This window comes from Capra hircus, chromosome 19, assembly GCF_001704415.2.
Source record: "Capra hircus breed San Clemente chromosome 19, ASM170441v1, whole genome shotgun sequence".
NCBI classification, from domain to species: domain Eukaryota; kingdom Metazoa; phylum Chordata; class Mammalia; order Artiodactyla; family Bovidae; genus Capra; species Capra hircus.
In genome coordinates this window covers 46,776,797-46,788,822 of record NC_030826.1, presented here as the reverse complement: position 1 = coordinate 46,788,822, position 12,026 = coordinate 46,776,797, and the positions used below count along the sequence as shown (strand labels likewise).

The 12,026-nt window shown below is 41.6% G+C and overlaps 1 protein-coding gene across 1 annotated transcript in view; it reads left to right on the top strand.

The window, feature by feature from the left end:
* The window catches only part of MARCH10 (membrane associated ring-CH-type finger 10), a 90,623-nt gene that overhangs the window by 31,398 nt on the left and 47,199 nt on the right, over positions 1-12,026 (top strand). The window contains exon 3 of the mRNA XM_018065317.1: positions 10,234-10,405. Coding sequence (XP_017920806.1) covers positions 10,234-10,405 — 172 coding nt within the window. The remainder of the gene's footprint in view (positions 1-10,233; positions 10,406-12,026) is intronic.

Here is a 12,026-nt window from a genome sequence, read left to right as displayed (position 1 = left end):
TCTATGATGAACCATACATTAGAAGACCAGCAGCATTTTCCAAAAGTACCTCGTTTATCCCGGCTGCCCTGAAAACACCTGTACTTCTCCATCTATAGCGCCGCTCTCCCTTTCCCTCCAGCATTTTACCAGGAGCTTCTAAACATACGGAGAAGCTGACAGAAGTGTACTATGAATATCCACATCCCCACCACCTAGATACTACAGTGTTGACACTTTGCTGTACTTGCTTTATCACGTATCTAGCCCCTTATCCATCCATTGAGCCATCTTGTGTTTTGGTGCATTTCAAAGTAAGTTGCAAACATCAGTACTCTGCCTACTTCCCCCTGGAAAAAACTTCAGCGTAAGATGTTATGGAAAAACCCAAACGAACTTTTTGGCCAACCCAATACGTCATTCTGGAGAAGGGAATGGCAACCCACTCCGGTATTCTTGCCTGGAGAGTTCCGTGGACAGAAGAGCCTGGTGGGCTGCCGTCTATGGGGTCGCACAGAGTCAGACACGACTGAACGACTAAACACATACATACATCATTGCTGCTGCTGCTGCTGCTGAGTCGCTTCAGTCGTGTCCGACTCTGTGCGACCCCGTAGACGGCAGCCCACCAGGCTCCCCCGTCCCTGGGATTCTCCAGGCAAGAACACTGGAGTGGGTTGCTGTTTCCTTCTCCAATGCATGAAAGTAAAGTCGTTCAGTCGTGTCTGACTCTTAGCAACCCCATGGACTGTGGCCCACCAGGCTCCTCCATCCATGGGATTTTCCAGGCAAGAGTGCTGGAGTGGGGTGCCATTGCCTTCTCTGACATACATCGTTAGCTAGAGTTGAATATTTGTTTACGGTTTTTGTGATTTGATTTGTTCTATTTTTTTCCTATTTTTAAATTTTAGAGGTAAAAATTACCTCCAGTGACTTATACAGATATTAAGAGTAGTATTTCATTAGTTTTGATAAATGCTTGTAACCATATAACCTGACCCCCCCTAAGTTTCCATTATCCCATGCCCCTTCCCAGTCAATTCCTGCCCCATCCCTCTCAGAGGCAACCACTATTCTGCATGTTTTCACCATAAATTAGTTTTGCCTTTCCCCATTTTTTTACACTCTTTTCAGTTTAGCTTTTAAGTCATTTCAGACCCTTTTTAGAAATAGGTGGAATATAGATTCTAAACAGATGAGCTAAAATAAATGAACCTACTCAATAATTAAATTAAAATTACATACAAGTTACAAATTACAGTATTTTCCCAAGATGACAAAGACTCTTTCTAAAAGATAATATGTAGTTGCAGAATACTTGTAGAATCTGGCATGTACATCTGGAAATGTAAATTAATACATCATTTCTGGAGGACAGTTTGGGAACAAAAATTTGTAAATCTTTGTGATACTGTTAATCTACCAATATAAATTCCCACTTCAAGAATAAAGAAATAATTGATGATGTGCATAAATATATAAGAATATTCATCATAGCATCATTTACCACAGAAGAAATTGGAAGCAACCTAAATGACCAACAGAAATAATTATGACAGAGCCATACAATGTGAATATATTGTAAAGACAAAGAGAGCTGTTAAGAAAGAATAAACTTTACTTAGTGGGTTTGTTAGAGTAACATTTGTATTGTGATTCTGAAATTATTTCATGTGTATTGCAGAGTAAAAAATTAATAAATGTTTTAATATAACTGAGGAATAAAGATTTTAAATATGAGAGAGAAAATAAAAGAAAGGAAGGGAAAACCCCATAAAATATTTAATTTTAACTTTAAATATTTCTATGAGCTTATAATTTTTAAAATACATATTTCTAATTAATTCCAGTGAAAAGATTTAGGAACACTGTCCCTCTATTTGCAATAAATGCGCATAGCAAGCAGATATTGATTTCTAAATAGCTTTCTAAACTAGAAGGAACTAGAGCTTACTGGGAAAACAACTGATTCTAGGTCTGAGCCAGGTAAAGTGCAAGGTTAGGCTATGAAATTTTACTGCACCAGAAAGCGAAGAAGCGCTCAGGGACTCAAGTCAACAGCAGACTAGAATGAATTCCCATTCACCACTTCTTGAGCCTCAAAAAATGTGATGAGATAATTAAATAAAATATGCCCGTGAGACCACAATGATAACAAACAAGTAAACAAACAAGAAGGGAGGAAAGGAAAGTTCTTTAGAGAAGAAAACCAGCTAATAATTAGAGAAGAAATGATAGGAAAATCATCATTTTGCTACTTTGATGTAACTATCAATTCAGTCAAAGCACATCAAAAGATGCTAAAATTATTGAATAAAATGTGTAATTAATAGGCTATTTAGTGTCAAAGAATCATCCCATAGATTACCTACTAATTACTAAAGGGAAACGTGCACTTTTATATTAAAAAATAATATTAAAAAAAAATCTAACAGTCAGAAACCTAGCAGTCAGCTCCTTACCCTAGAGACCAAACAGTGTTGTTTTGTGCTGAGGTGATGGATACCACCACCTGTGCAATATTCTTACCCAAAATGATTAACCGCCAATTTTATTATGAGAAAGCTTGCAAATCCAAAACACACAACCTTCCAGGAGGCTGAGACTTTTCAAACAGTAAAAATCATGAAAAGGCAAAAAGGGCCGAGAACTAAAGAGACATAGCAAGTGCATGCAACTGGCGTATCTTCACTGGACGGTAGATCGAAACAGGCACTCTGGTGACAGTTCAGTTCGAATATGCTATACATATTAGGTGATGTTATGAAGCTATTAAATTCTCTTGGGTCGGATAACAGTATTGTGGCTTTGTAGGAGAACGGCTATTTTGATAGGAGATGCATGTTGAAGTATTTAGGGGTAAGAGTATCATGAAGTCCAGTCACTTTTAAATTGTTTAGAAAAAGAATATATATATTAATTTTATATATATATATGTATATATATATATAGAGAGAGAGAGAGAGAGAGAGAAAGCAAATTGGCAAGGGGAAGGGTAATGGATGTTATTTCTATTATTCTTTCAACTCCATAGATTTGAAATTTTTAAAAATAAGGTTGAAAAAATTGTAGAAAGGTATCTATGGATACAATGTATTGTTAAGTGACAATGTAAAGTATGGTTCAATTCTATTTCTGTGAAAAGAAACATTTATGCGGATACATAAACATATGTGTAGGGTAATGTTAGCTGCTATAACAAAGGGACCAAAAATGTGATGACTCAATCAAGACAGAGGTTTATCTCTTACACATATGATGGCCCAGGTTGGCTGAACCAGATCAGAAGGCATCTCTCCTCCACTAGGACTCACAGGGATTCAGGCCTGTGATGTTTCTGTTTAACACATGACTTTCAAAGCTGTTGCCTTTCCAGCTGAGGTGCAGGGCCAGAGATGATCTCTGAAGCAGGCTGCACACATCACTCCCACTCCCACCCCATCAGGGAGCCTTTCCTCCCAGGGCAACACCTTGTTGCAGGGGAAACTGAGTCACTGAGTTCGGGGTGGGCGGCACATCCCAGCTGCGGCTCTCATCGCTTGAGCAGGGATTTCAGTGGAAAGCTAGCAGTCTCCAACAGAGTCATTAAAAAGGGCTCTGAAACAACACAGACCAAGCGATTTGCAGTTTTTATTCCAAGGTTAATGGAGCTTTGAATGCTTTAAAATTTTTCTCTTTGTCTTTAGTTTTCCATTATGAACATGCATTTTTCTTGCAATAAAGGAAAGACTTACATTTTATGAAAATAAGCCATTGAAACTACAAAAACATCATTTCACTGGCAAATTGGCTGGATGCTTCATTTTTTTCTCCCTGAAAGAAACATACAAGCTAATCTTAAATACCACAAATACCACATTAAAATGACAGCTTTCAACTCAGAAACCTTCAGTTGGACCCTATTCTCCAATGCATTGATTCTCCATCCTTTGCTTGAATCTCAGAGACCCCACGATGTGTGGGGGACTGTGCCAGCCAGCTATATTTCTTACCTCTCTTCCCCACGCCCTCCGTTCTGGCCACGTGCCTCACTGAGAATCACACCTCGTGCATCACTCCATCCACACCTTGGCTCCTGTGCTGATTCCAGCCAAAGCCAGTTCCTATCAGTCTTTCATAGCAAATACCACCTAGAAAATACCACCTCCTCCATGAAGCATCCCTTAACTTCTCGGTTTTTTCCTTTTTTTGCTGTGAATGCCTCTGAAATTTAGAATTGGTACCACCCAATTTATACTTAACTAAACATAGTTTCGCTAGTATGGCTAGTATTGCACCTCTCCCATTGCAAGCACGGGCTTCCCAAATGGAGCAGTGGGAAAGAACCCACCTGCCAATGCAAGAGATGGAAGAGGTGCAGGTTCAGTCCCTGCGTTGGGAAGATCCCCTGGAGGAGGAAATGGCAACCTACTCCAGTATTCTTGCCTGGGAGATCCCATGGGCTGAAGAGCCTGGCAGTCCGTGGAGTTGCAAACAGCTGGACATGACTGAGCACCCCCACACTGCAAGCGCCTTACTTGTATGTGGGGGCTGAAGACACAGTAGGTACATATGATGCTTTTCAATTAGATGTTCTATGACTTATTGTTTCGAGTAGGAGGTATTTTCATGGATGACCTCCACTTAAAGGCCATCTTCCACGTTCTTCAGATGCTCCTCTCACAGAGGGCAGTCTCAGTGTGCTACACAACACTGTACTGGAGTGTTCAAATTTTTTAAATCCAACAATTTCCTGGCCACATGCCACTTCCTCACTCACTGCCCACCACACAGAACTCCATCTCAGAAAACACTACATTTGCTTGTCCCCCAAGCATGAAAATGTATGGTTACCACCCATGTAAACCAACCATGATTTCTGAAGCACATGAGGGATTCAGTTGGGTTTAAGGAATACTAGCAAGTGTCATAAAACAGGTCATGTTTGCCATTTCAGTAGCTTGCAAAGCTTTCAGCCAGAGGCCCTTCCCCAGGGGGATGTCTTGTAAATAAGAAGCAGGTTCTACTAAAGACCCACAATGCCTCTCCTTCAGACAGCAGCCCCAAAGGTGATCAAAGATTATGAAGACGTTAACTCCATTCCAACTTGCTAGCATGAGAATCAGAGAAAAGATGGCAGACAGGAGCATTTTCTCTATAGCTGTCGTTGGTAGAGACAACGGCTCATGAAATTCAGGTACATGACAGCCCAGCTGACTCCCAAAAGCTTCTCCTGCTGAGTCTGATCTCATCCAACCCCACCTGGCAGCCACGTCTTCAGGTGGGAGACACAAACAGGGTGAAGAAGCGGTGGGATTTAGGTGAGTGGTACCCAAGTCCAAATCCCACCCCCGCAAAATTGCTAATCTGTTCTTTACTGTTGTTCAAGTTTACAATCTTGGTAAGCAATTTCAAAATCGTCTTGCACATGGGAAGAACTTTGCTGCCCTTGGTGATGGTTTAGCTATTAAGTCGTGTCCGACTCTTACAACACCGTGGACTATAGCCCACTGGGGTCCTCTGTCCATGAGATTTTCCAGGCAAGAATACTGAAGTGAGTTGCTATTCCCTTCTCCAGGGGATCTTTGCAACCGAGGGATTGCTGCCCTGACAGTTTTCTGCCCACCTCCCCCCGCCCCGCCCCCGGAAAAGAAGACATTTAGCCAGCTTTATGAGACTGCATAGAACCTGCTAACTTTATATTTCTTGAACTCATAAAGGTACCCATCCTGTCCCGAATGCTATTGGGTTGGCCAAAAAGTTCATCTGGGGTTTCCCGTATGACGTAATAGAAAAACCAGAATGCACTTCTTGGCCAGTGCTATATTTATGCAAGCTGCCCTCAATTTTCAAAGGCAGTTTTTGTGTTTGAGGCACAGTAGGAACGTGGACTTTGAGGACAACACTCGGAAGGCACACGTTTGCACCCACAGTCCCCTGGCCACCCTTCCCGTGTCATTACTGTTTGAGTGTCGAGTTTCACAACCTTGATCCTTCTCTTTCACCATCTCATGAGAATGCTTTATTTCAAATGTAACAAGCACACTGGCTTTCTCTGGCACCAGCCTGACACTGCTCTTTGCCTGTTTTCTTATTCACAGCAAGTCATGTCCTGATCTCTACACTAGGTCACAAGATCCGCTCAGCTCAGCCTTCCATCCATCACGTGACACGTGGCTGCCGTGGGATTTGCACACACCAATCAGAATTCAGCAACGGGAGGGAGGGAGGGAGGGAGGTGGCTGCATACCGGTTGAGAACCAGCTCCTTAGGTCTTGGAAATGAGCCATCAGGCAAGAGCTGGAAAATGACTTGATCCTTTCTGTTCCTGACGACTTCTGTCTCCTTGCTCTTCTGATCATCTCTGTTCAATGTCACCCTGCCGTTTCAGACTCAACATCAGTAGGTCCTTGTCTAAAGATCTAGTCACTCTCACATCCCTGGGAAAATGTATCCCACTTCCCAATTCTTGGGTCTCCACCTTCCAGAAGGTCTAACCAGAACCATTATAATATTTCAGAATCCTACTTCAGTGAGTGCCCAGCACCACATACATACCCTAAGGTAAATTCCGTCTTTTTCCTGTATGAGTTTTTCTCTGAACTTTCTTTTTTTAAATTGGTTTGATTAAATTTTTTTGTACTATTTATGTATTTGGCTGTGATGGGTCTTAGTTGCAGCATGTGAGCTCTAGTTCTCTGACCAGGGATTGAACCCAGGCCCCCAGCATTGGGAGCATGGAATCTTAGCCACTGGATCACCAGGGAAGCCCCTTTCTGAACTTTTGAGAGATTCTAGCTCTAAGGTAATATCTCAACTTTATTATGGACAATGCCCAAAGAGCAAGCTGGGGAATCTTTGAAAAATGTTAATTACAAAAATCCTAATACCCTATATACAAATTAATTTCAATAATAGTTTCTTTAGTTAACATGGCTTTCTTAGGACTCTTTTCAGACTACCAAGAGAGAATCTAATGTCTGCACATGTATTATATAGTCTAGGCTTTCCAGTTTTGTTTGTTTGTTTGTGTTTCATGTTTCAGGCTTTGATTTTGAAAGACAGAGCTAGTTTTCTTCCTCTTAAAGGAATAGCAATGTGCTGTTGCCTCCACCTCCATGTGACATTTCAACATAGGAACATAAGGGAGAAGAAATGAAAATTGTAATTGCTCTTTAAACTTGCGAGAGGAGGAGACAATGTTTTAAAATCAGCTTTAAATCAGTATAATTTAATTATTATCATCTGATAATCTTTAAATGTTAAATATTTTCCATTAGAGCTTTATTGTCTGAAAGGGAAATTGTACCATATTTTTCTTAAGGCTAGATAAATGTCAACTGGCTATTTATGTCACAATCATAAATTATACAGCCTTTGGAAGAAATCAAGAGTCGAGTGTAGGACTTGCCCCACCTTGCTGTCCATTGCTCTTTGAAATACATGAAAACCCACTAGAATATCTCAGAGGGGCTTATGGTTTTGGTTTCAATAGCAAGCAGTTAATGTTCAGTAGTTAGCTAGTTAATTGTTTAAACGGCTTAACATGAACGGCTAATTTCAAAAGCCAACGCTTACACGGCACTTCCTCAGTGCCTGGCAGTGTTCTAAGTGCAACAAACATATCCTAACTCATTTCATCCTCAGAGAACCACCAAAAGGAAGGCACTATTGTTCACAGATGAGAAAACCTGAGAGGCAAAGAGATGAACTACCTAAAACTAACACTATGTCACATAGTCACTCTGTGTAACAGCGAGGATTCACTCCCAGGACGCTGGGCTACAGAGTCTTATATATTAATATTACATTTTATTGCCAGAATGAGTTACTACAACTTCTTTCACCCAAGGCTTACCCTCCTTGGATAATGAAATGGGCTTTCAGGAGAGAGGATGCATGAGAATGGCTGAGTACGTGACAAGACCCAAATGAGGACACAAAATGTTGAAGTGATTGGCTTAAGATGAGTCAATGGAGCAAGCAGGAAAAGACCCCATAGTGCATTATAAGTATTCTAGTTCTTTCCATCGTGGATTTAGTTTCCAGCTGACAAAACACTCACTTTCAGCTGTAATTTCTGGACCTAAGAGTGATTATCATACTCGTAATATGTATGACTGAGTTCCTTTGCTGTCCACCTGAAACTATCAGCTATATTCCAATATAAAATAAAAAGTTATAAAAAAAAAAAAAAAAGAGGGATTCCCAACTGGAAGTCAGGTTGATAGAACCAGGAACCAGAGAAAGATGTATTTGAAAGGCAAGTGCATGATTCCAAACATAATTTTCTTGTTGTTTGTTGCTTAATTGCTAAGTTGTGTCCAACTCTTTTAGGCATGGTTTAATTGGCCAAACTTTCTTTCACGTTTGGTACAAATGAAAGGGTGAAGGAAGGATAAACATGGCTTAACATCCCACCCAATTAAGAGTCTCTTCACCAACTCCTCTGGATTCACCACCACCTGGGGCAAGCAAAAATTCTCATTCTGGCTGAGGGTGATGGGGAGAGACCCATCAGTAGCAGTGGACACTATTAACTGCTCTTGATGCTGTAACCATGGATATTGGTCATCTTAGCCCAGAGCATCTTTCCTACCTTTCCACTGGCTGAAAACAGATGTGTGAGCAGACTTCTCCATTCACTAATGTAAGTGTGTGGAAGTTTGGTCACATGCTCACTGATGTTCTTCTTGCCTATGACCGTCAGGCACCATCATTAAAATCTGCCCACATTTCCTTCTCTGAGAATGGGAAGCCTATCTCATGCCCAGAAATGACCTCGTGTTTCATCTTTGACATTTCAGAATCATCGTCAAGGACTTCTGCTAAATTCCAGATTCACAAGGGAAAAGGGAGAACAAGCAACTCATTATGTCCTTTCCTTCTTCTTGTCCCTTTATCTGAGGGTGGTCTGTTTTCTGAAAATGCAGAGAGAAACAATAATTATTTGTTGGAAGGCTGTCGCCAGGCTCTAAGTTACCAAACATGATTTATAATCCAGAGAAGAATGATCTGTCCACCTGTAGATTTGTACTGACTTCCCTATAGAAGACTGACAGGTGGGGGACTTTTTTGAGAGCTGAGTTTGTCTCACGTTGCACCCAATAATTCAAAGCTATTCAGAGTATTTTCCTGAGTCAGGTGGCTTGAAATGAAAATGCCACAACTGTCAGCGAGAACAGGGAGCAAGATCAATACAAATTGCCACCACTGGAGAGGCGCGGGGGGCATCAATTTAGCACTCTGTGTCAACAGAGGAATACGTTTTCAGAGGACTTGCCAGTACAGACCATTGTGCAATGCAGGAGTATTTAGTGACCCTTTCCCTGGGAGGAGGGGAGGCAGTCCTTTGGTTTTATTTGCCATGGAGCACATCACCTAGCAAATCATATGAACACCAGGACCTAAGACCGTAAGGCAGGACTTAAATCACCTTCAGGACCAAGTTTCTCCTAATTATGTATGTTGTTTTCACTCTAAGTGTGGCAAAGTATGATAATTGCTCAGTCATGTCCAATTCTTTTGCCACCCCTTGGACTATAGCCCGCCAGGCTCCTCTGTCCATGGAATTCTTAGGCAAGAATACTGGAGTGGGTAGCCATTCCCTTCTCCAGGGGATCTTCCCAACCCAGGGATCAAACCCAGGTCTCCTGCACTGCAGACAGATTTCACTGCATCTGTAAGGCTGTGTTAAGATATTCTGACACCACGTGAGTCGTGATTTGTCCATGCATAGATTTATACTGACTTCTTTGCAGAAGACTGACAAGTAGAGTCTTTCTTAAAAGATTAATCTGTCTTATGTTGCACCCGATAATTCAGAGTATTAAATGAGGTCTCATTTATTCAGTCCCAACACACGTCTCTAAATTTCCTTTTCATTATCAACTATATGATTAATGTAAGGAATAGTTCTTCCTCACCCACCCTGGAGTAGTTCAAATAACAAATATCAAGACGTTTAAATGCATGGATGCTTTCATATGCAGCTTTTAACATGAGCTGTTTACTGGTCATCCAATTACTTAAGGGTCAGGAATTCATTCTTTTCATAATGTCATACCAAATAGACTCATTAACTTTGCTATTATTTCTAAATTGCTACACCCAGTCCATGAAAATCTGACTGGCAAAAAGGGCACATTGAGCTGGCAGGACACTCCGATGTCTCTGCTGAGAGGTTGCTGCATTTGGCTTGTCTCTTTTTCCTCTGCCCAGCAAAGAGGACCTATTGATCACTGATACTCAGAGCTGATCTTTCATTTCCGGTAGAGTTCTGGTGATGAGGATGCTCAAGCCGAACCAAGATTATCTGCCGCAAGTTCTGCTTGTAAGATCGATTCTAGACTTCCGGCAATTGACCAAACCTCAGTCAAGCAGAAACATAAGAGTACCATGACTCCCAAGAAATTAGAGAAAGCGGGCCCCAGCAAACCCCCTCCAGGTGAGTGGCAGATTTACTGAAATTCACAAAATCTAAAAGGTGAGTGACAGTTTTCTATTTTGAAATTCACAAGCTTTTTTAAGTCTAGCATCACACCAAGGACAACAATCAGATAGGTGGTCTGATGACAGCCCAGTGTTTTTCATGTGGCTCATTTGGGTTTTGGAGGGTTTGATGATCTTCTGCTAGTGATCAGATTCATTTTGGAGAACATCAGGTTGAAGAGGTGTGAAGTAGGCAGAGTAAGGGTCTCCACTGCCCACACATTCTGCCCACTCACTGCCTTTGTGTGGCACTGGCTTAGAATGGCTGCCCTTTCACCTTCGTCACCCTTCTAGGAGGATAAAGGCATTTGGCCCCAGGTATCAAGTTTTATGGCTCAATACAGAGCATGAAGGGAAGCTTTCAAATGCATCTGAATGGCATAATTTACTGCCAAGAAAGAGAGTAATAAAGTCTTCTAGTTCTGTGGTTGTCCTCTCTGGGGGAAAAAAGGCAGGGGCCTTGATAAATCCTCCCCTTTGTGCAATTTGGTAAATAATTCACTCTTTAGCTGCCTTTGAAGCAAAGACCCGTCCTCTGCTTCAGGCAGGAGCGACTTAATAGTATCCAGAGAGGGGATAAATGCAGCCGGAAGTTTAGAGTCCCTCAGGCTCATCTCCATTAGAGCCAACATCTGTAGGACAAACTTGATTCCTCTGGGGAACTGACGTGGAAGTTGGGATAGCCAGGCAGAAAGGGCCGTCTTCTGCTTGCAATGGAATGGAAACGATCCAGATTAACTGCCCCAAAATTCGTAAACAGCATGCAATTTGTTTAAAAGCACAATGACTTTCTAATCCTAAATAGCTCCTGTTCTGCAACCACCCATCCAGTTAAGTCTGGATGCATTTTTAGGCAATGGCAGCTCTCAGATTAACTAGGCATATTTTATAGCTTTAATGAAGTTGGGGGAAAAAAATTGACTTCTGAAATGATGTCCTTTCAGGCAAAGCCCCAACTCCTTTTCCTATTTAATTGGCCAAATTTTCTTTTACCTTTGGTGCCTTAAAAGCAAAAGGTACAATGAATGGGTGAAGGAAGGATAAACATGGGTTAACACCCCACCCAATTAAGAGTCTCTTCACCAACTGCTCTGGATTCACCACCACCTGGGGCAAGCAAAAATTCTCGTTCTGGCTGAGGGTGATGGGGAGAGACTCACCAGTAGCAGTGGACACTATTACCGCTCCTGACGCTGTAACCACAGATATTGGTTGATGCTCTGTAAACCAGAGCATCCTTCCTACCTTTCCACTGGCTGAAAATAGATGTGTGAGCGGGCTTCTCCATTGTAATGTAAGTGTGTGGAAGAAGTTTGGTCACCTGCTCACTGATGTTCTTCTTGCCCATGACTGCCTTAGGCTCCATCATTAAAATCTGCCCACAGCTCCTCTGAGAATGGAAAACCTATCTCATGCTTAGAAGTGACCTCATGTTTCTTCCTAGTTAACAACTGCTCATTTTGAAGCGTTTTAGTAGGAATTAGGTTTTTAATTCAACTGTTTAAGAATGAAATAGGGCAGATAAGATCACTCCTCAAATATTTCAAATACATGCTGTCATGGATCGAACTGAGGAT